The sequence below is a fragment of the Teleopsis dalmanni genome, chromosome 2 (assembly GCF_002237135.1).
Source record: "Teleopsis dalmanni isolate 2A chromosome 2, ASM223713v2, whole genome shotgun sequence".
Taxonomy (NCBI): Eukaryota; Metazoa; Arthropoda; class Insecta; order Diptera; family Diopsidae; genus Teleopsis; species Teleopsis dalmanni.
Window position 1 is genome coordinate 141,921,916 of NC_051847.1, and position 23,820 is coordinate 141,945,735.

The 23,820-nt window shown below is 29.2% G+C and overlaps 3 protein-coding genes across 3 annotated transcripts; all 3 read right to left on the reverse strand.

Moving 5' to 3' along the window:
* Nucleotides 1–305: 305 nt before the first annotated feature.
* LOC119675853 (acetylcholine receptor subunit alpha-type unc-63-like) lies at nucleotides 306–4,838 on the reverse strand. Its single transcript, XM_038087072.1, has 6 exons — nucleotides 4,797–4,838; nucleotides 3,541–4,162; nucleotides 3,227–3,483; nucleotides 808–1,435; nucleotides 427–699; nucleotides 306–364 (listed from the first exon to the last, which is right to left on the reverse strand). Exons 1-6 carry the CDS (start codon nucleotides 4,836–4,838, stop codon nucleotides 306–308), a joined length of 1,881 nt encoding a protein of 626 aa, XP_037943000.1.
* A 518-nt stretch (nucleotides 4,839–5,356) lies between these two features.
* LOC119679661 (neuronal acetylcholine receptor subunit beta-3-like) lies at nucleotides 5,357–17,489 on the reverse strand (the record flags this gene model as incomplete). Its single annotated transcript, XM_038092145.1, is given in 4 exon segments — nucleotides 5,357–5,832; nucleotides 5,889–6,516; nucleotides 9,781–9,974; nucleotides 17,343–17,489. Coding segments are annotated over 4 exon segments (1,317 nt in total). The 3' UTR covers nucleotides 5,357–5,434.
* Nucleotides 17,490–20,745: 3,256 nt separating this feature from the next.
* Nucleotides 20,746–21,750, reverse strand: LOC119675854 (uncharacterized protein K02A2.6-like). Its single transcript, XM_038087073.1, has one exon. The coding sequence runs from the start codon at nucleotides 21,748–21,750 to the stop codon at nucleotides 20,746–20,748; it is 1,005 nt and encodes a 334-aa protein (XP_037943001.1).
* Nucleotides 21,751–23,820: the final 2,070 nt, after the last annotated feature.

The window sequence follows — 23,820 nt, forward strand, 5'->3', positions numbered from 1 at the left end:
TGATGCTATGCGCTTGAATGTCGTTAGTTGTATTTTATTCTCAAGTGAAATAGTTTTTCTTACTATCTTCTAATAACAACTAAAGTCGACAGACAACAAAAGCACAAACTTTTCAACAGGCACGTTAAGGGACAAATACTATATTTGTGCTTTCATTTTATGAAGCTAATTGTGTCAAACTGCCACTTAGTAAATATAGAATAGTAACACATTGAAATATTTTATATATGTTTATCATAGTCAGGTTTAGTCATAGTTATAAACACAGTCAACAGTTTATCATGCTTTTTATATTGGTATAATATCTATATTATTGTTAAGGGATGTGGCACAACGACCATCAGGTCTATTGTGTTCATAATATCTATATAAAAAATACAATTGCGAAAATAATGAATATTACAAAAAAGCATATAAAACATATACGATCCACAGCAGTTGCCAGTAAAATCCAATCAAATTGAATTGAATGAACTAAAGGTGTAGTTGAATGAATTATGCCCACGTAATCGGCTTCCTGATTTTTATTTATATGATCGCCCAATTCTTCAGTATCGCTATTAACCATCGTTTCTGTATTCACCTCTAGAGTAAATTTTGATAACAGCAACATTTGACTCAATGTACCATCCAGAGCATTTTTTATAAAAGTCGGCAAACGTCTTTCATGTTTTGCTGTTGACATATAAAGAACTACAGCTGAAATTATAGTTGACAAACTGAGCAACAGTAGAGAATTGCTATAAAATATCACTACAAAATCAATCAGTTTTCCATAAAAAATTTCTATAGTTTATAAAAACTTACCTATCAATGGAGTATTCCCGGCCATTAATGGTAAAAATTGTACAAAATACATTAAAAATATTGCAATCACAATTATCAGTAGGCCATTTAATAAGAACTTTTCTCCCATTTGAGGTGGCAGCCAAAATGTTGAGAGTGCCAATAAAACGTTACAGAATGCTGGTATACAAATAACAGCTGCATACATCGTGGAACGACGCCTTAACTCAAAGTCAATCTGTACATAACTATTGTAATTTGAATGATGTGATTCTGCTTTAGTCGAAACAATTTCCCATTCAATAGATTTTACTACATCGTCAGAATCTATGCCATCTGGACTTGACAAAATATGTCGATCAATAAGAGTCTGCGTCCAGGACCCAATTTTTAGTGTGCATTTTTGTGTATCATATGGCCACATTTTAAAATTTAAATAACAATACGCCGTATAGATAACCGGTGGAACCCACAATATTTCGCCGTCATAATCTAGTAAGACTTGTGTATCGCCGACATAATCGCTATTATCGTCAGCACTATTGAAAAGCATTATTTCAGGTTTCCAAACAGTAGAGGGCTTCAAATGTAGTTGTATTATGTTATCGTAAACCTCCTTATCCCATGTGCATTTATCATCCATCCAGTTCTGTTAATTACAATTAAATTCATTTAATTATTAGTTAGAGATATGATTATAGGCTAACAAAAATTCCTAATTTATGAAGTTATCAATCTGGAACTAATCAAGTCTTAAATCTTTAATTTATGTACAAATTTTTGAAGTATTGTCTTGTATGATCTTTATATTTGATACTCTTATTAACTTTCATATGGTTCGTCCTTAGGACATAAGTCCAAATTTTGTTTATATATTACTATTAAAAAATAAAAATACTATGGTATCTAGCATATTCTTAAATAATATCTACCGCATTATATATTAGGAAACAACACAATATTTAACAAAATATAAACAGGTAACAGACCAGTTGACTATTTATATTTACACAGGCGATGTAAAGGGACAAATACAGAATACGAAAATGCTAGAACAAGAATTGTCCAGTAACGGCGGATAAATAATTATATTACCTTTATATGTATCATTTATACAGAATTGTATAAAAGACGAACTGAAAACCAAACCGGCATTTGTTGCCAGATTATCAAAGTATGCACATTTTTCCAAACTGTGAGGTTTATTGCGATAACCATAATTATATTCAAACCTCCACCAACCTCCTACAGAATTAATTGTAGTGTTTAAGTCAGATTCTCAAAAAAAGCTCTATCCAAGAATATAGTTCCAGTGTTCATTGTGAATCCAAAAATTTAGTCTTAAGCGTCAGAGACTGTGCATTATGGGAATTTAAACCGTGGTGTTCGTTGCGACAGCACTGTTCTAAAGACCCAAAGTAGCACATTAAAAATAGAGTCTTGGTGTTCATCCCCTAGAGTCCCATAGATTCTCTAAATAAATAATTTTTAGATTACCAACTGTTTAGGTCTCTACGAAATTTTGTAGAGAAAGCCCTAGCATGATAAAGAAAAATGGTAAAAATTTGATTTTGTTCAGAAAAGATCAGTATAACATGAAATATACTATGGAGAACACAATAAATTATATTTGCTTTAGTAAAAGTCAATCTAAATGTCATTGGCGAAGTAGCAACAAATATATATCATTTATCAGGAAATATAATATGGAAAAAATTTCAAAATTATAAAACACAGAAGTCTTGGCTTGGTTTTTATTAGAAAACTGGCTTATATGGTAAAATGAATTATATAAGTTAATATAATTATACAAATTATAAAATAAAAAATAAACTTTTGTAAAGATTTTATAAACAACTTAAAACACCATTTTTGCATAATAATGAATTTTCTAAAAATTAATCCTTTTCTTTTAATAAACAAGTGATGCAATGAGAAAAAATAAAGGGTAATATTGTCAATATTATACATGAAAACTATCTATTTGGGGAGATATTTACAACTGTCCAGTTTAAGAAAAGGAATTGGATTCAGCAAACTAAAACACAGTGGAAATTTTATAGTTCATTATTTCTTTATTCTTTATTAAAATAATAAATGCACTTTAATTCATGTTAGAAAAAAAGTTTGTAAAAGTTTTTGTATTTAACATATTTTATATATAAATATGTAATATTTTAGGAAGTTATTTTTCTTCTATAAAATTGCGAAAATATGGCATGTACATCTTCTACACTGACCGCTTCACTTACTATAGTAAATAAAACTATATATGCAAAGAGTTATATTCTTATGCTTTTTAAATAACAAATATAATTGCTAATAAAATAAATATTAAACAATAGCAAATAAAAAATGAGCGATCCACAGCAGTTGCAAATAAAATCCAATCATATTGTATCGAACGAGATGAAGACTCAGCTGTAGTAATAATACTCACAGGATTTGGTATATCGACATCTTGATTTACAAAGATATGATCATCTAACTCTTTTCTTTCAGTTTTCATAATCGTTACTGTATTCGTGCCTAATGTAAAATTTGGTAACAACAATACTTGTCTGATAGTGCCATCCATTAATTTTTTTATACCAACTGGCAAACGTATCTCATGCTTCGATGTCGATAGATAAAGGACTATAGTTGAAATTATAGTTGAAAAAGTAACCATCAGTAAAGAACTGATATAAAACATCACTAAAATTGTAGAAATTTATAATTAATAGTAGTTTGCTTAAACAGATCATAGCTTACCTATCAATGGTGTGCTCTCGGCCATAACTGGTAAAAGTTGTGCAAAATACATTAAAAAGATTGCAATCACGATTATAACCAGGCCATTTAACAAGATCTTTTCTCCCATTTGTGATGGAAGCCAAAATGTTGAGAGTGCCAATAAAACAATACAGGATGCTGGGATAAAAATAACAGCTGCATACATTGTTGAACGACGCTGTAAAGTAAACATCATCTCTAAATGATTATCTGTGTTATGAAATTTCCATTTGCTTGAAACAATTTCCCATTCAATAGATTGTATTAAATCTTCATATTGTATAGCCTTGGTACTCGTACCGGAGTATGGATCAATAACTGTTTGTATCCATGTACCTATTAGTAGTGTGCATTTTTGTAAATCATATGGCCACAATTTGAAATTCAAATGGCAAAAAACAGTATAAGTAACTGGCGGTACCCACAAACAGCTGCCGTCACTATAAATCATTACTTGGGTGCTACCCATATGATTACTACTATCGCCGGCAGCGTTAAAGAGTACTATACTCGGTGTCCAGATACTCGTTGATCTCACATGAATTCGAGTTATATTGCCATAGTCCAACTCATTCCACGTGCGATTTTCATCTTTCCAGGTCTGGAAAAATAGAATATTTAGTATTAATGATAAGATTTAATGATATATTCATAATACCGGTATTAAAGCTGGAGCTATCTTCTGATATGATCACACAAACTTATTTAAGATAAATATTTCAAAACAAATAAAAATATTACCAATAATTTTACTATATCTTGTATATTCTCCACACAGATTAAAGTATTACAAAATTATTTCATTATCTGTAACCTATTGAATTTGTTCAAATATAGCGACAAATACTTTTTAGTTTGGACGGCACGCATAATGGTCAATCCATATTATGCATTTTTTAAATTGATCAATCTGTATTGATGTTAAGAGCGGGAGCAAATGTTTTTCGATTATCTCAAACACTATTAGACCAGTCTACTATCAGTTAGATAGTTGCATTATATAGTTATGCAAATATCGTTACTACTAATACAAAAACAAAGACTAAAATTTGAAAAAAAAATCTTGCTTATATTAAATTTAACTTCAGCAACATTTTATCTATCTATCATCTATAGAGGTGTTGATAAATTAAATGCTTTGTTTTCAATAAGATGTGTCTTACATTTTTATGAAGGAAACACAACGCAGCATTTAAAATATTTGTTACTTTCCTAGAAAAAATTTCGAACCTTACTTGAACATATTGATTTTGTACCTTTATTGATAAACCTAACATTATGTTCTAGTAGCACAATAGATCCAACAGTCATAGTGCCGCGTCCCATATCAATAATAACATTATATTCTTTAGACAAAATTATCTAATTTATGTTACTTAATGATATTTAGACTATTGATAAACCTAGAAGTACTTTTTGAATCAAAACTCCGGAGTTCATTCGTGTTAATTAAAAAAGATAGATATTTTGAGACCATTTCGTAACAATTTCAGAGAATACATGAATTATAGACTTAATTTCAAATAACTGTGTCTCTGCTCTTTACGTGAGACAGAGCAAATCATATTGAATCATTTACTAATGCATGCAAAATATTCATTCGAATAGAAACAAGTTTTAGTTATATGTGAATTAAATGTATAAATTTATAAAAACGTATTTTCACAAAAGAACTATCAACTATAACTATCAATATCAAGAATTAAGAATATCATGCATACTAATTTCGTTAAGCGTATATGAACTTGTGATATTTTGTAAGTTTTTACTTTCAGTTTGTTAAGGAAATTGTGTTGAATTATCAGTTAGAAAACAAAATGTTTAATAAATAAAAATATATATTTAATATGCCAGAAAGTATATTTTTTTAATTTTATACACCATATTGAACAGCAAGTGCAATAAATGTTATGCAATAGAAGAGGAAAAATATGCGATCCACAGCAGTTGCCAGTAAAATCCAATCAAATTGTATTGAACGCGCTGAAGGAGCAGCTGGAGCATTTATGCCCAATGGATCTGGCGTATCAGTATCCCGATTTTCATAAATATGCTCGGCCAATTCTTTTGTGTCACTATTCGTCATTGTTTGTGCATTTGGCTCTAGAGTAAAAGTTGACAACATCAGTATTCGACCCAAAGCGCCATTTAGTGCATTTTTAATAAAAGTCGGTAAACGTCTTTTATGTTTCGCTGTCGATAGATAAAGGACTATAGTTGAAATTATAGTTGACAAACTCAGCATCAGTAGAGAACTGCTATAAAACAATACTACGAAATAAAAGGGTTTTATTAATAACAGATTACTATAGTCTGTGCAAACATACCTATTAGTGGAGTATTCTCGGCCATAACTGGTAAAAGTTGTGCAAAATACATTAAAAAGATTGCAATCACGATTATCACCAAGCCATTTAACAAGATCTTTTCTCCCATTTGTGGTGGCAGCCAAAATGTTGAGAGTGCTAATAAAACAATACATGATGCTGGGGTAAAAATAACAGCTGCATACATCGTGGAACGACGTTTTAAATTAAATATAAACTGTACGTAGTTATAGTAATCTGCCCGGTGAAATTCTACTTTGCTCGAAACAATCTCCCATTCAATAGATTGTACTAATTCATCGTATTCTATAGCCTCTGAGTGCTTCAAGTAACGCTGATCAATAACTGTTTGTGTCCACGAACCAATTTTTAATGTGCATTTTTGCGAATCATATGGCCACATTCTTAAATTTAAATAACAATACGCCGTATAGGCAACCGGTGGCACCCACAGTATGCTTCCGTCATGGCTGAGTATAAGTTGTGTATCGCCCAAATAGTTACTATTTTCGCCAGCACTATTAAAAAGCATTATTTCGGGTTTCCACACTTCTGTGGGCCTCAAATGCATTTGAGTTATGTTGTCATTATCCCGCACATTCCATGAGCGTTTGTCATCCATCCAACGCTAAATATCATAAAAAAATCAATTAAGTAGGGCATGCATAAAATATAACATAAGTTCTTAATACAATAAGAGATTTCAAATAAACTTTATAATCGAATTCAAAAGATGTAAGCATACTATAAATATAAAAAAGTAAAGTATATAGAAATGATACATGCAAATACATGAGTTGAGCAAAAAAGTATTTGGAGTTTTTTTATTTAATCGATTTTAAAGTGCAAAAATTTTGACAATCAGTTTCATTATGTTTCTAGTTTAATATAGGACTCATAAGTTTAGAATTGACAAATATTTTATTGATATTAGTACTTCAAGTTTTAGAATTTGAATAGAATAAATATAAAAATACCTGAAATTTCTGAAAAAATTAATGTATTTTAGATAAAAATACGACAAAAATGAGTTAGAAAAATGTGTGCTATTTGTATTAAAAATATTCTGTAGCAACCAACTTCCAATATATAGTTCGCTTACTTTCGTTATGGAAACTTCCACTTCTAAATAAGTAAAGTATTGCTAGATACCTGAAGATAAACAACAATATTGTTAAAATATTTACATAGAGCTGTTTACGAAAACTAAAATCAAAACTTTTTAATGCTTTTAACAAAGCATAAACTTTGTTAAATTAAAACTTGATGGACAGTATTTCTATCTACGTGATTTATCAAGATGGAATTAAATTGAGTAATTATTGATTGATGAAAAGTATTCAAAGAATATCAATTTTTTAAGCTCTAATCGGCTTTTCAAATGATTTGATTCTACTGCTAATATGAAGAATAAGACACTGAAAGAAAACAGACTCGATTTAATCAAGAGTAGAGTGATTGCTGTTCATAATGACAACACAAGCCCACTAACATCCAAAAAGAATTGAGAGGCTTTGCTTTTAAAGTTTTTATGCTTCCTGACATTGCATCATCAGTTTTTCTTTTGTTGCGATCTTTCAAATTTTCTTTTGTTAGCGAAGAATTTATCTTTAAAAAGCATTGTGAAAAGCATCTTCTAGAGCTTCACAACCAGGAAAAAATGGTTTTAGCCGAAAAATAACAATAAAGTCAAAATAAATATGCAATATCAACATGACTTAATCATATTTTTTTTAAATTTAAAAATTTGTTTTAAAATTTACATAAGAAAGAACAAATCATGCAACAAATAATGCCTCTACGAACAGAATAGTATTGACATTTAACAGCTAAAAATAAAAATATAATTAACTAATTAATTTAATTATTCTACAGCTGGTTTATGACTTCGTTCTAATATAAACATAGCAACTAAAATTGTTAATAGAATCTTTCATAGCAAAAGTAACAAAACTCCAGAAAAATATACGAACAAAAAAGTCAAGTACGGTTTTGGATCAGTTGGTTAAGGTGCGTTGATTCTGAGCTTCACATTTGACAGGACCCGAGTTCGATTCCTGGTCTTTGCAGTCTCAAAAAATTATTTACGAATAATTAAATACAAAAATTATTTCCAAAAGCACTGCTTATGGGTATTTGGCAATACTCGAAACAGCTGTATGGTTAGCGAAAAATTAAATTAATTAAAATAATATAAAAAATAAAATTTTTGTTGTTGTAGTTCACTACTGTTCGAAAAACCTCTTTAAAATTTATTGTTAAAAAAAATTTCATACTTTTTTACCCAATCCAATGAGAAATATAAAACTTCTATATATATAAAATTCTCAAATATGTTTAAGTGATATGATGAGATTATATCATGCACTGCGTTTATATCAAAAGTATTGTATTCTATAGTTGATTCAATTATGTTTCTTTAACCTTATCGAGTCAAGATATTTAATTTTCGCTCTGATAGATAAACTTATATTAATTATATACTATTTAGCCACAAAGCATTAAAATCTATATCGTTATACTTATTCATATAAGATCACAATCAAATAATATCTGTAATAATGAAAGTACTATTTCATTTGACATATAAAATTACTTTAACTTGATAAAGTGATTCCAAAAGGTTTCGAGTAACTGGTGTTTTAAAATTCTGTGTGATAATTTGTAACTTTTTATAAAAGAAATTTTTTTAAATTATTGTATTGAATCAAATGCTTTTTGCTTCCAATACATAGTTTTGAGAAAAGATTTCTGCTTTTTATAATAAATTTTATTAAGGTTATAGCCTTAATCTTAACATAGTTTAAAATTAATTATTATTTAATTTAATATCACTTAAATATTGAAAAAAGTTTTTATTGTATAATATTGAAATTGGTTTTTAATTTATTTTAATTTAATGGACTGTTAACTGCTATCATATTTAAATTGAAAGTGATATGTGAGTTCTAGTTAGTTAGTTAGTTATATTTAATAATAACAACATATATATATATAAATATATAACACTTTATAATATATTAAAGTATATCTATTTATAAAAAATGTTTTTTGTAAACTATTTAAGTGCCATCTAGTACTTAATATATGAATAGTCAAGTTGACTGCAGTAGACCAAGTTCCTCAAAGAAGAAAGCCCCAACATTACATTTCTGTACAGCATCCAAACTACCACTTTATTTTTTAACATAATTATAATATTTGCAAAGCAATATAATATCAATGTAGAAATAAAACTTTGTTAAACAGATGCTCTCGAAAATGAACATACTCTTCAACCATGCAAAATAATTTTTCCGCCTCACCGGAAAAATTTAACAGCCCTAATTATATTTATTTAAGATAGCTCTCAAAGTAAATTTCTTATATTTTTTTACGCCGTCAAAACTGAATGAATTTTATTCATATTGTTTATATCCTCAAATAGTCCTTGGTGAAGATCATTTTAAAAAACAGATAATAATGTTGGAAAAACTAATCGGATAAAACCTCTAAGTTAAATAGCATATATTATGGTTAGACGTATAAAAAATCAGTTTTGTTTGAAATTATTTCTTATTTATTATTACAATAAATTTTTCATCTTCAAATTCCACTTTTTAAAAAATTGGTACATATGTAGGGGAAACTAATCGGAAAGAACTAAAGCCTCTAAGGCAAAAAATAGTTGGACGGACATAAAATTAGTTTGGTTTTCATTTATCATTATTTTTTACTTATTATTATAATAAATTCACAATCCTACAATAAATTTTATTCAAAACCTAGTTAAGATCTTTATAAACACATTATGTCTACGTAGTTCTGTTACATCCTACTTTAATTTGATCTTGTGCAAAAACCACGTCGTTTAGTATTATATATGTATTTAGTAATAATCATTTTAACTTACAATCCTTGCCCATCCATGCAAAGTCATCTTTCCGTTGATTTCATCAATGTCGATGTAATTAACAGTCATACCTAATGTTATATTTGTTGGTGCACCTCGGTATGTTGGATGTAAAAATTTGTCATAATTCATAAATAATTGCATACGTAATTGATCCAAAGTTGTATAATTCCATGGTCGAACTGAGTCTTCAGCTTTTTCATGTAAAAGTATAAAAACAATGTCGTTATTATATATTTTAATTCGTACGTATTAAAATAAAACTGTATATATTTTAATATATTAGTATTTATCCTTACATTATTTGTGTTTAAATTAGATTTACAATATTTATATTAATAGTTTCACAACTTGCACAGCTTCTTATATTTAGCAACCGTATTAGTTATTAAATATAACAACAAATGAACTAATAAATCTTATCATTCTTTATATATATAAAGCATTTATTATATGAAGGATGAAAGTTGCCAAAATAATAACTACGTATTTAAATAAAATTTAGACAATGTTTTACTGGTGCTTTATTTGAAAATAATTGAAATATAAATTTCTTTTTCGGTTCCTACTCATATTAATGATTTCGAAACCTTAATAGTTTATTAAATATCGAAACCAATTTTCTAAAAACTAAAACAGTTTCTAATTTATCATTTTACTGGTTACCAACTGAATGAACTAAATCTACCCACTAATTCCAATTCTCTAACAATGTTGTGATAATTTTTCCAGCATTGTCATCAAGAGTTTTCAATTTAATGAAAACATCGCGAGGACATTAATATTAACAAACATTTTCTTTAAAAAATAAATCATTTTAAACAATCATAATAAAATTTTTTCAAATTACATTTCTTTAAATACGTATGAGTCTTTTAAGCCATGATAAAAATTTTAATATACGACAGGAACTTGATAAAGATATATATAGACTGCTCATGTACAACCGGGTATTGTAAATAATTTATAATACGGTTACTTAAACTATTGTGGTGAATTGGAGGGTCCAACCACATAATTTATTCAAATGCGTTATGGTCAAAATTTTTAACAAATCGGTACCATTGTCTACTTACATTATTGACCGTATAGTACAAGACGATCATTTTTGTTATTGGGGCAAATTTTAGAATGAATTGGTGATTAGCAAATTTTTGGTTTCGTTTCAATAACTACATGAATGTAGAAGTAGACATGAATGGCGTAGTAGATATTTTATTGGAAGAATATTTCTTAAGCAATGCTTAAAATTGTACAAAATTATATTTTTTAGTAAAAGAATAAGATATGTGAATTCTAATTCTGCTTCTACACTGGCTAGATCTTGCCAAGGTTTTTGCACATAATCTCACTTTTTTACTAACACATACGGATTTTTGTTTGCCAACAAAATCTTATCAGCAGATTAATACTGTGGGAAAAAATGATATATTTTGACTTAAACGATACTAAAAATGCAAATATTACTTACTGTTAGAAAATAAACAGCTTTTCTTTTTAGTTTAAAATAACTTTATTTTACGTGAGTTTTTGTTCAACCTTATATTAATATTATAAAATATTTAACTATGTGATATTTAGCTTTGTTCTTAGCAAACTTATTCCATATTTTTACTCATACGGCAGTGCTCAATATTTTATTAGTGATACGTTCCTTTAACTAGTACTGAAATTACAAGAACATATGGACAATTTCACTACTCCAGGAGGTTAATGAAGTTATTTAGAGTAAAATGGATCAATACAATAACCAATACGACCTGTTAATGGAGCTATCTAAATCTTATCACAATATGTAATAGTATAGTTCATTTATTTTACCGTCATCGCACCCTTTATGCTTAGATACTACAAGCAATAAACATACAAACGTGGTTATCGAACAGATCAATGATCTTTCACTGAATTAAAAGGACGTTAGAGCTAAATTTGTTGCTTCTTAATCAAAAATTTTAGAAATTCGTTGGTTAAAACAAAGTAGATCTATACTTAGACTGTAGAGTGTAAAAATTACTTAATAGTTACAATAAAACCATTTAAATTGCAATTAAGCAAAGTTCAGTGCAGTTCTTAAGAGTAAAGGTATAAGGCGAGTAATACTATTCGTGCTATGGAGTTTTATACATAATAACTTTTGATTAAAATATTTTTCAAATAAAAATACAATCATTAAATTTTATTTTCTCTTACTGTAATATTAGTTATTTATTTTTATAATGATAAACTAAAAATAATCTTCTATTATAGGAAAGTTGATCAAACGATTTATATGTGTGAATGTATATAATCCTTAACATGGTAACTTGATGAAATTTTGATCACTCCAAATTAATTCTAGTATAAAATTATCTAACTTTGCTTTTATTAAAATAGCTATAATTTCGTATAAGATATAAAATTCTCATTATTATTACTGAAGAACAAAAACTGAAAACGTTTCAAATTTAGAAAATATACAAATCCTGACTTACCACTTTGGCAATGAAAAATTCTATCAGACTCAGCACCTACATTTACAAATTTGCATCCGATGAGACTTATTTACTACATAACAAACAACATTTTTACTAATTTTAAAGTAACAAATTCAGTTCCATATCGTAATTTCTCAATATATTTATTTAATATTTAATATTTGCATTCTACTGGATGTTATTTTACTAAAAAAATGTGTTTAATATATTATAATTTTTCTGAAAACAATAAAATAGGATGAGAATTTCTTATAATCAACATATACACACGAAATATTTAATCCAGCAAACTAAAAAATCCTCAACATTAATTAATACATTAAATGGGGTTGATATTAAAAATGTCTTCAATCCAAAGTAGAACTACTCACTTATATATATTTTTTATTTTAAATGCAATTTATAAAATAAAGTGCTAGCAAACTGCACTAAATAAAAATAATATAGAAACTATGAAAAAAAGGTATCTAACTGCACTAATAATTTCGGGCTAACATGAGAAAATGCGCTGTAGAAAACTTTTTTATAAAGTTTATGAATTTTACTAAATCGTAGACTAAATTCGAAATAAACTGAATATAGAAGCTCAGAACACAATTATCCAACAATGACTGCAGTGTCGGACAGCTAATGCTCGAGCCCGTATATATACAACAGCTTAGTTCTTAGGTTGTTTTTTAATTCATTCCATTAAATATATTCGTGAAAGTTGTTTTTACAACGTTAAGCAAACTTTTATTTTCAACTTTTATTATGAGAATCCTTATATATATATTCCTATTAAAAAGTAGGAAACTAACTATTCTTAGCCAGACTGAGCATTTAATATTATATTGAAGTAATAGGCCCTAAAAGTTTGATTTTACTATGCTCCTGTATTCTTGTAGGTAAAGTAAATAATGCGCAATTTCTGAAAACTAATGATATTTCATAATTGGTAGTTTCATTTATCAAAACAATAGTTTAGCAAGCGCAATACCTTATAATTAAGAAATTTATTCATATTAAATTAGTTAAATTTCATTATAAAAGAGTTGGAATTTGTAAATCTGACCATAGTCAGTTAAAAAGTTTTTGGAGAAAATATATTATCATTTAATTTTGTGTGTTAAAAGTTTACTTGAAGATTGTAGTCATGTCAGTAAAACAATTTGAAGATTTTCTCAAGTTGGCAAATTTTTTTTACAAAACAGTTGGCATGAAGCCCTATGACAAGCCAGGTTCTACTAAACAAGAAACTTATTTGAATAATCTATTGTTTATAGTAGGAATAATAAATATAAATTTAATCCAGTTGGGTGAGCTTTACTATGTAATATTGGCATTTAAGCAGGGTGAGCACTTTGTGGAAGCTACTATGGCAATGTCATATTTGGGATTTGCTTCAGTGGGTGAACTTAAACTGATTTATATATGGTCGAAAAAAAATGCTTTAAATGAATTTACACATAAACTAATTAAGATTTTTCCCAAAAATGCCGAAGATCAAAAAAAATACAACTTGTACGCTTACTTACGATTTTGTAATCTGATTACCATAGGATTTTCCGTTCTTTACATGATACTCATATGGACGTACAATCTATTGTCAATTGCAAAATACTTGCTAATTGATCGTTTGCTAAATATACATACCGTAGAGAAAATGCTGCCTTATGTCATGTATTCACCTTGGGACTGGCATGACAATTTTTCATATTATCTATTGTACGCATCCCATTGCGGTGCTGGTTATGTTGCTGCTGCTGGGCAAATATCAGCTGATCTCTTGCTTTGTGGTTTAGCTACCCAAATAATAATGCACTACGATTTTATTGCTAACACACTAGAGAAATATAAGACGAAAACTCGTAATAATGATAGAAACAATGCAATATGTCGCTTACAGGATTTGCACTTTCTGAGTGATATTATAAACTTTCATTCGAAGATACTAAGGTTGGTATATTGCGGTTTTAGATATTTGTAATATGATATTCATTATTTTTCCAGTCTTTCGAATATTATGAATGATATATTCGGTGTACCGTTGCTGATTAATTTTATATCCTCGTCTCTTGTTATCTGTTTCGTGGGATTTCAAATGACAATCGGCGTAGACGCTACCACATTATTCAAACTTTTTCTTTTTCTGGTATCCTCAACTTCTCAAGTATATCTTCTTTGTCATTATGGACAACTGCTCATCGATGCGGTACGTATCGACTAACTTTTGACATAATTTTTTCATTTTAAAATGGTTTCGTCATATGTTGTGCAGAGTGAAAAAGTTGCTTTTGCGGCTTATAGTCTAGATTGGTCTACTGCTGATATTAACTTTCAGAAAATGCTCATTCTATTAGCTCAGCGTGCTCAGCAGCCAGCTTTATTAAAAGCTACAACTTTCGTACATATATCCCGTGATACCATGACGGAAGTAAGTACAAAAACTATCAAACTATTTTAACATAAGTTAATCTAAAACATTTCCAGATAATGCAAATGTCTTACAAATTTTTTGCTTTAATTCGTACAATGTATTCTGAATAATGTATCTAAATGGCAATCAGTTGATTCTACAAAAATAGAACATCTAGTCACGAAAATAAGAGATATATGCACTTAGTTGGACATTGAATAACTACACTTTCACATGAAGACATAAACTTGTTCTTTTAGTAGCAATATATCTGAAGTACACCGCACTTATTAATCTCTAAGTCAACTTTTCATAGTCATATATCTGCATTTGGAAAAAGTTAAAGAAAAACTTATTGTCCAGCTGAAACTTAAGTCTTAATGTCTCTAAAGCAGACAGATCAATACTAAACAATATTAACGACTAGTATTTACCTATATTACTATATACCGACGGATATTTTTCACAAGATATTTTATAGGCTGTCAACTCAAACTACGGAAATATTCGGAAGAATTTTTTTTCAATCAGATGAACCTTTTTCAAACATTATTATATTAATCAAATTTTTGCAAAAATAATATTGTATTTAAATGTCTGCGAATTCAAGTTGATATTATTACCGGCATCTACTGTTTTTAACTTTCCTTATAATTATTTAACATAATGTTTTATCATAATTTTTTAAAAATATTGACCCTGAAAACAGCTTTTAGTATTATCTTTTTCAAATTCATTTTATTCATTCATTTTTATTTTGTTCTCATGAATATACTTAAACGATAAAAAAAACTTTCATTGCAAAATAAGTATTTTTAAGTAAATAAAATTATAGTTTGTACGAGTAAATAAGGATTTTAATTTTGAACTGATAAGGGTTGTTTGTAAATAAAATTAATATGAGCGCCAGTTTTATCAATAAAATTTCTTACTTAATTTTAATATTAATTTTGTTAAATAAAAGAGACCAGTACGTGCAAAAAAACAAATATAATTCGTTATATATGTGATATATATTTATTTAATTATATATATATATATATTTATAATTTGTAACATATTATAGAACTTGTTGTTCGATATGTACACATAACAAAAACATCGACAAGAAATGTGCTCTAAACTTTTAATGTCGATTTTACAAGACATAAGTGACGAAGTTTCGTAACTTATTTGAGTGATGCCAAAATAGATATAGAAAATAGATACATATATACATTAAAAAATATAAGAAATGTTCTTTATATTTAGTTCGCAATAATTTTTTAACAAAACAATGTTGTTATGTCAATCATAAATGTCAATCATAAAAAAACAAAAACTGAACAAAGGTCCAGGAAATAACCTGATAACGCCAAGAATTTTTTAAGAATTCCCAAACTGTTAAAGCGATAAAATTCCTACGAAACTTATATAATGTCATCATCACTCCGTATTTTTTTCCACCTCAATGATAAACTAACACAAATAAACATTGTTATCAAGTCGGTCAAGTTGCTAGAAAACATAAATTCCTTAAGACCGATGAGCCTATTACCGATTCTCTTTAATTTGCTGAAAGTATTTTTTCTTGCATAAATAAAGATCATCGTAAACAAAGAAAACTTAATTCCAGATCATTTATACGAATTCAGTAAACATCACTGTACAATACAAAATATTCATATACTTGTTAACGGAATTCATATATCATTTGAAAATTAAATGTTATACAATTGTATCTAAGCTTTTAATAAAGTTTGATATAGCGGTCTATTATATGAAACGATATTGTGCATAAACTACATAAAAATCGTGCTTTGGATCTCTGCACTTCATCATACAAGAGAGTGTTTAGATCATATAACTTCAAGAAGTGCAAGCAGTTATACTACATGGTAGTATTTTAGGCTCAATAATGTATCTGTTATACACAATCGTCTTACTAACTACCATACGTAAGATGCTATGATTGGTATTTTTGCAGACAATACCGTAGTAATTCCTACAGATACTGAACCACAACTTACAAGTTAGCATTGATAACAAAATCAGGATGAGTCATGAACTGGTCAATGAAACCAAATCAACACAGATTACTTTCACAACAATAAAGAAACTTCTATTCTACAGCTCGCCTTAACGTGCATTGATAACCCAATCAACTAAAGCTAAAAACAAGCAACATGCAACTTGCTACAAAGTTAACCTGACAGCACCATATAATTAGAGAACGTAAAGCATTGTATAGGCTTTCAAAATTTTCCATCGAAATTAAAATAATTAATTATAAAACGATCCTTAAATCGATCTACTGTTCATTTAAAAGTCCTTGGAATTATTTTCAACGCACCCTGGTTTGTTACTAATATAGAGTTACATAAAGAATTTACTATCTACACGGTAAAATATTAGAAAAAAAACCAAAATCTACAAAACACATTTGAAAAACTAATAGAATCCAGCCTACCGGTTTACGTTTACATAGACGCACACCGGTGGATCATGCATGTCATCTTGATCATATATTTATCTATAAGTATTTTCCTCAACTCAACGTCGAAGTTGCACTATTCTTTGTCTTTAATATAAATAAATACAATAATAAAGCAAGAATTGTTTTTTATCACTAAAATATCTCTTTTACGTATTTTAGAAGACAACCAGGAATTATTTCTGTGTATATACTCATATGTATAGTTGGTACTTACATGCCACACGCTGCACCAAAAATATCAAGAAAAATACAAAGAATTTTTTCGGTGACAATGAAAATGCACAATATTGCACACAACCGGAAGTGAACATTTTATCACAAAAACTAAACGAACATAAATATTTACTTAAAAAAAATTAAAAATAATTTAGTTGTTTTTGTCTTGAATTTAATTTCTTGTGTACGCGACAATCATTAATAAAATTATTTATTCCGTTTTGATTTAAAGAAATATCACAACTGCCTTCTCCAAGATCTTCGTTTCAACTGAAGTCGAGATTTGGTCGACCCATTTGGACACGAACCTCAGGCATCTATCAAGATAAATGAGCACATTTTTAAGTAGCAAATGAGCATAAAAATATATTTTTATCTACACTTATTTATCCGACATAACGAGACTAAACTCTTAAGTACTTAAGCCACTTGGCAAATAATACTAAATAACCATTTTAATTAAAATATATCTGTATTTGTTCACTTGGGTGAATTCCATAATTAAGGTCTCATACGATTTTGCTCATATACAGCTATGTATATATCTGAAGATATTTAGTAAAAATAATCTTTTTAGTTCCTTTAAGTTAGATTTAATTTAGCGAATTCTTAATGCATAGTAGTGTGCAGTTATATCTGTGTTGACTTGTAAGAAAAATTGCTGTTACATTGTATGAATAAAGCAACTCTTGATGTATGCAAATTTTTATGAATGAAATTGTATGAAGTGAAGCTTTATAATTTAAGATGATTGCACAAGTGATATATATTTAATTCATTTTCTCACTGCATATACCTACTAAAAAGTAACAAATAAGAGTATTCAAATCAAAAATATTTTTCTTTTAATATTCAATCTAATATTCTGCAAATATTAATTTAATTTAAAGAATACGTAAAATGCGTGTGTGATGTTAGGTTGAGATTTCGTATTTGAATATACAAAAACATTAGTTTATAGTCTTGAATTTCTAAATATGTCTTAAATAATGTCAAAATATAAACGATCTTATAATAAAATAAAATATATGATAATAATAAATTCGCATATAGTAAGATGAGTATTAGACATATTTGTATGTTACATGTGGACTTTTAAGAATGTTATTGTATGTTTAGGTTTAATATATGTATAAATATATATATACATATATATATACGATAATTTTCAATAAACTAAATACACAAAACAAAGATTGTTTCAAAAGCAAATTACTATTAAACGAAATATGACATAAAAATGCTTAGTCTGAAAACTGTGAATCCTTTATACATTAGTTCTTTGATAAAAACTGAACAATCAAAACTCTTGTGTCACTCAAAAATTTAAAAGAGCAATAGAAGAAATATAGAAACACCATTAAGACTGAATAGGGCACCAAATGTCAATATTATGCGACAAATATTGAGGAGGAACCCGTAAGGTTTTTGGCGATTTGATGCTCCGACCATAACTTGGAAGAGAACATTTGACCATGAATTGAGGAATGTAAATTATTAATGAACCAGCATCATTACTTTTGATGTCACACATAGATCATAATATGTCACACATAGATCGAAAATGCTATTGATTATAACATACGTGTAGGTATATATGCATATATAGAATATATATACATATTTCAAAAGATATTAAGTACAAAATATTATAATATAGTATAGTATGTATATTGAATAAACAATTTAAATATATAAATAGATTTGTAAATACTAATATATAACATAACATTAATTTTTAAAATACAACTATAATTTAGGCCAGTATGAATACTTTCGAATTTAACTTAATTTCATTTTTACAAAATTAAGGAAATTTGGCTGTCTGAACATAGTATTAGCAGACAATCGAAAGATTTGCTTAAAGGAACTTTCAGTCTTTCGAAAGACCGCTGCCAGAATCGTCGCTACTCTGACAAAAACTCTGCAAAAATTTTAAGAATAAAACCTTAATTTGCCGTTTTTTAACTGGTTTTGATCTGTTCATTTAAAATATAAATAATAGTCGATGTGGTTATAATGTTTATTATTAGGTAGACCTCAATGCTAGGTACAGACCTCTGTGTAATCATTGAAACCAATTATTAATAAAATTTGTCAGTATGAAAAAACTTTTCTACTTCAGTTTATTAATGTAAAAACTGCAAATAATCTTACTAATCGATGTAGATTTTAATTTTGCGTTTAAATTACCATATTTATAATATTTGATATACCATATCTAAATATACCGTCACATATCATTTACTATTTGCTTTTCAAATTTAGCAATTCCTATTACAGTAAATGTGTACTTAATTCAAAAAAATTGCAACAGAATAATTTTAGCATCCAATCATCTGCCCACCTAAGAGATAGTAGGTAGTAGCTAGGCAAACTTAGTAACAACGCTTTGGCAGTAATAAAAATAAAACATCTTAAGTAGCTCTGGTTATTTACCATAAATTAATTTATACACGAAAATAGCGTCAAATAAGCAAATAAAGAGAAACTTTTCAAGTAAATAATCTCTAATTCCTGCATCTTCTGCTTGTTTATTACATTCTAATTTAATTGAAGATATACATTGTTGATTTAATTTAGACAAGCTAAGCGTGACACAAATCGTCTCTATATAGTAGCTTTTAATATAATAAAAAAGTGCTTATTTGGCTTACTTTCTAGTAAGAATGTGTGACTATACGTTTGATTCGTGTTGAAATGTTTTCCACGAAAAGGTATTTTTATTCTAAATTTAGGAGTACTTTATTTAATGTACTAAAAATAACATTAATTTACTTAATTTGGTATAAAATAGCGACGGAAAATGCCAAAATTCTATTCAAAATAGAAACAATGTAGATAGAGTAATAAAGCTGCTATTTAAAAATTAAAGATGGTTTAACAAAATAGATTAATAATTAAAAAAGGGTGAATGGAAAGATAAAGATGAGATTCACATAAATTAACGAAAGCAAAAAATATTTTTACGTGTTATCAAACATATAATTTTTTTTAATATCTTATAAATATATATTGCAGTTTCTGAAAAAGCTACGCTTTCTTTATATGGTGACAAAGAAACTATATTAAAATTTAGAGGGTTTTCGAATAGCAAAGAAAGAAAGGACAAACACAAAAATTTATTGAATTTTATTAAAATTTGGCTGACCATCCTATCCTATCAAATTTATTAAATTAATTTTTTTTGTATAGGTGTCTACTACTTAATCGTTTCCACTTGTAATTAAAAACTAATTCCAACACCACAACATAAATATTTCTGAAGTAAATACAACCGACAAGATTGACAGTTTATATTTAACTGAATTTTGTTTACATTTCATTATTTAAGATTGCTTAAACTAATGCAAAACATACTAGATTATAACACTTTCTCCGCCCTTAATTTTTGACAAAGTTCAAGTTTTTCTGAAATCGTCGGATTCAAATCGAATTACATCCTTCCGAATACGACCACTTTTTCGAAGTTGAACTACTTCGGTAGAACGTTCTTCACTAGGCATTAATGTTGATTGGCTAGATGAAGGCGGTGTGGCATTGATGAAATTTGGAGCGAATTCAAAAATTGGTTGTGAAGAGAGGTCAGAGCTACTTCTAGTTTTAAGCTGATTAACATGACGTTTGATGTAACCAAAAGATGTGTTCACTCTGTAAACCATTTTACCAAGTTGTTTTACAATAACTCCTTTTATCCATTTTTCCCCTCTTGCGTAGTTTCGAGCGAAGACGGGTTGCTTTAGACTGAATTTCATTTTCCGTTTCGAAGCTTCAAGGTGCTTCCTAGGCGATTCAAACAGTTGACTCAACAAGGTACGAACAGGCCTTCCATGTAAAAGTTCTGCAGGTGATTTACCTTCAGCATTCGGCATTGCACGATATGTTGCAAGATATTTTGATACAGCGAATTTGAGAGACAATCCATCGTCAATGTTTTTCTTAACAGCAGTTTTAAAAGATCTGACGAATCGTTCGGCTAACCCGTTTGAGGCTGGATGAAACGGCGCTGTTGTTATATGTTTGATGCCAAGTTTTGAGCAAAAATGTTTGAATGCTTCAGCTGTAAATTGCGGACCATTGTCACTTACGATGGTTTCTGGTATACCTTCCAGAGAAAATATAGAAGACAATGCTGATACGGTGTCAACCGTTGTTGTTGTAGATAGTTGTACAACGAACGGAAATTGCGAGAAAGCGTCGACACAAATTAGCCACATTGAATTACAAAATGGACCAGCAAAGTCGATATGTACTCTCTCCCAAGGTCGATCAGCTTCAGGCCAGCTTACGTATTCACGTGCGTGAACAGGATTTGCAATTTTGCACACATCACAATTTTCAGTTAATTGTGCGATGTCTTTGTCAATATTAGTCCACCAGACATGTTGTCGAGCTAGCTGTTTCATTCTCGATACTCCCCAACGACCATTATGAAAAAGTTTAAGAACTTTCTGCTTAAGGGAAGCTGGAATGACAACCCGGTTGTACTCCGTCTGGAGGCAAAGCAAATTGTTGTTTAGTATTAAAGCAAAGCGATGATTGAAAAATGATCGAAGATCAGCATCTTGAGGCATTAGTTTTTCAGCCAACCGTTTGTAACGAGAAAATAAAGTCGGCGAAGAATTGGGTCATTTTTGACATGCTGACGAATTATTTCAGTGTCGATAGGTGTGTTAAGTTCATTGATGTTGAAACAGGAGTTTTATATTCACCAACGGGTAAACGAGATAAAGCATCGGCATTTCCATGCTCAGTAGTTTTACGATACCGAACATCATACTGACAAGCCATTAGTATAATAGCCCATCGTTGTAAACGATGTGACGTCATCGATGGCAACTGATGAATTGGATTAAAAATGCTAACAAGAGGTTTGTGGTCAGTAACCAAAGTGAATCTTCTTCCGTATAATTATTGATGGAAACGCTTGACTCCAAAAACGATAGCTAGCCCTTCCTTCTCTGTCGAGAGTTTTAGATGCAAAAGCAATAGGCCTTTCTGTACCGTCAACGTACGTATGTGAGAGCACGACTCCTATGCCATAGGAGGAGGCATCTGTAGCTAGAACCAACGGTAAATCTTCCTGATAATGTGCTAATTGCGCTGCATTGAGAATATGCGTTTTAAGAGCTATAAATGCTTGTTGTTGTGCTGTACCTGATGTGAATTTTACATTTTTTCGGCGCAGCATGTTGATGGGCGCGGATAATTGGGAAAAATTAGGTATTAAATTATGGTAATAGTTTACCTTACCCATGAATGCTTCTGTTTGCTTTAGATCTTTAGGCGGCTGCAGGTTTTTGACTGCTTTTAGTCCTGACTCATCTGGCAATATACCTTTTGCACTAATTTGACGCCCGAGATATTCGATTTTATCTCGCAGAAAGAAACATTTTTCTTGCTTGCACCTGCTACCATTTTGTTGCAAAATACGAAGTACTTGTTCTAGGCGGCTAATATGTTGTTGAAATGTAGGTGCGGAGATGATGATGTCATCGAGATAATTTCCGCAACCTTTTACGCCTTGAAGTAACTGCTCAAGATATCTTTGGAATATAGCTGGAGCGCTTGCAATCCCAAACGGTAAACGTTGGTATTGGAATAACCCAAGTGGAGTGTTAACAACCATTATTGTTTTTGCTTCATCGTCGAGTTCCATTTGTAAATACGCATCCTTAAGGTCGATTTTTGTAAAATGTTGACCGCAATTAATTTTATGGAAAAGACTTTCGCGTATAGGCAAAGGATATTGTTCAATGTCAATTTGCGCATTGACTGCTTGTTTAAAATCCCCACAAATTCTTATGAAACCATCAGCTTTTGGAGCTAGTACAATAGGCGAAGCCCATTGGGAAAACTTCACAGGTTTTCAAATACCTGCATTTGTCAATCGATCGACTTCTTTCTTGAAAAGTGTCATTTGCGAAAATGGAATTTGTCGGCTTTTGTAAAATTTCGGATTTGCATTTAGCTTTAAAAAATACTGACCTTAAAGTTTTTTATTGTGCCAAGAGCTGGTTCAAAAATATCACTATATTTCTTACACAGCTCGCTAATTCTGTGTGATTCACTTTCAGTAATGTTACAAATTTGCTGAATCTCAAACCCTAATTCTTTGAATAAATCGAAACCGAATAAATTGTTACAGTTTTCGACATCCACGACAACGATTACCACTTCCTTTTCTTTTCCGCCACATTTGATATCTACGCAAAGTTCACCAAGCACTGGAATTTCATTTTTGCCAAAACCAAATAAGATTTTTGTACAATTTCGCAACTTCGGGCAATTTAGAGTTTTGAATGTTCGCTTATTTATTAGAGAAACTGTTGCACCAGAATCCATTTGGAAAGACACAATTTTATTACAAATTTCCAAGTCAATGTAATTCTTATTGCTTTCAGTTTTTACAATACCTGTTAAACTGTTAATTGTTTCAACAGTACCAATGTTGTGACTTTACGGCGGTAATCTTT

Excerpts from the sequence above, each read along its gene's own strand:
- LOC119675853 (XM_038087072.1), bottom strand. The coding sequence starts at position 4,838 with ATGTTAGGTTTATCAATAAAGGTACAAAATCAATATGTTCAA. Across the intron at positions 700-807 it reads CGGGAATACTCCATTGATAG|CTGTAGTTCTTTATATGTCA; the intron begins GTAAGTTTTTAT and ends CTATAATTTCAG. Across the intron at positions 365-426 it reads ACTGGCAACTGCTGTGGATC|ATATTATGAACACAATAGAC; the intron begins GTATATGTTTTA and ends TTTTTTATATAG.
- LOC119675854 (XM_038087073.1), bottom strand. The coding sequence starts at position 21,750 with ATGAAACAGCTAGCTCGACAACATGTCTGGTGGACTAATATTGACAAA.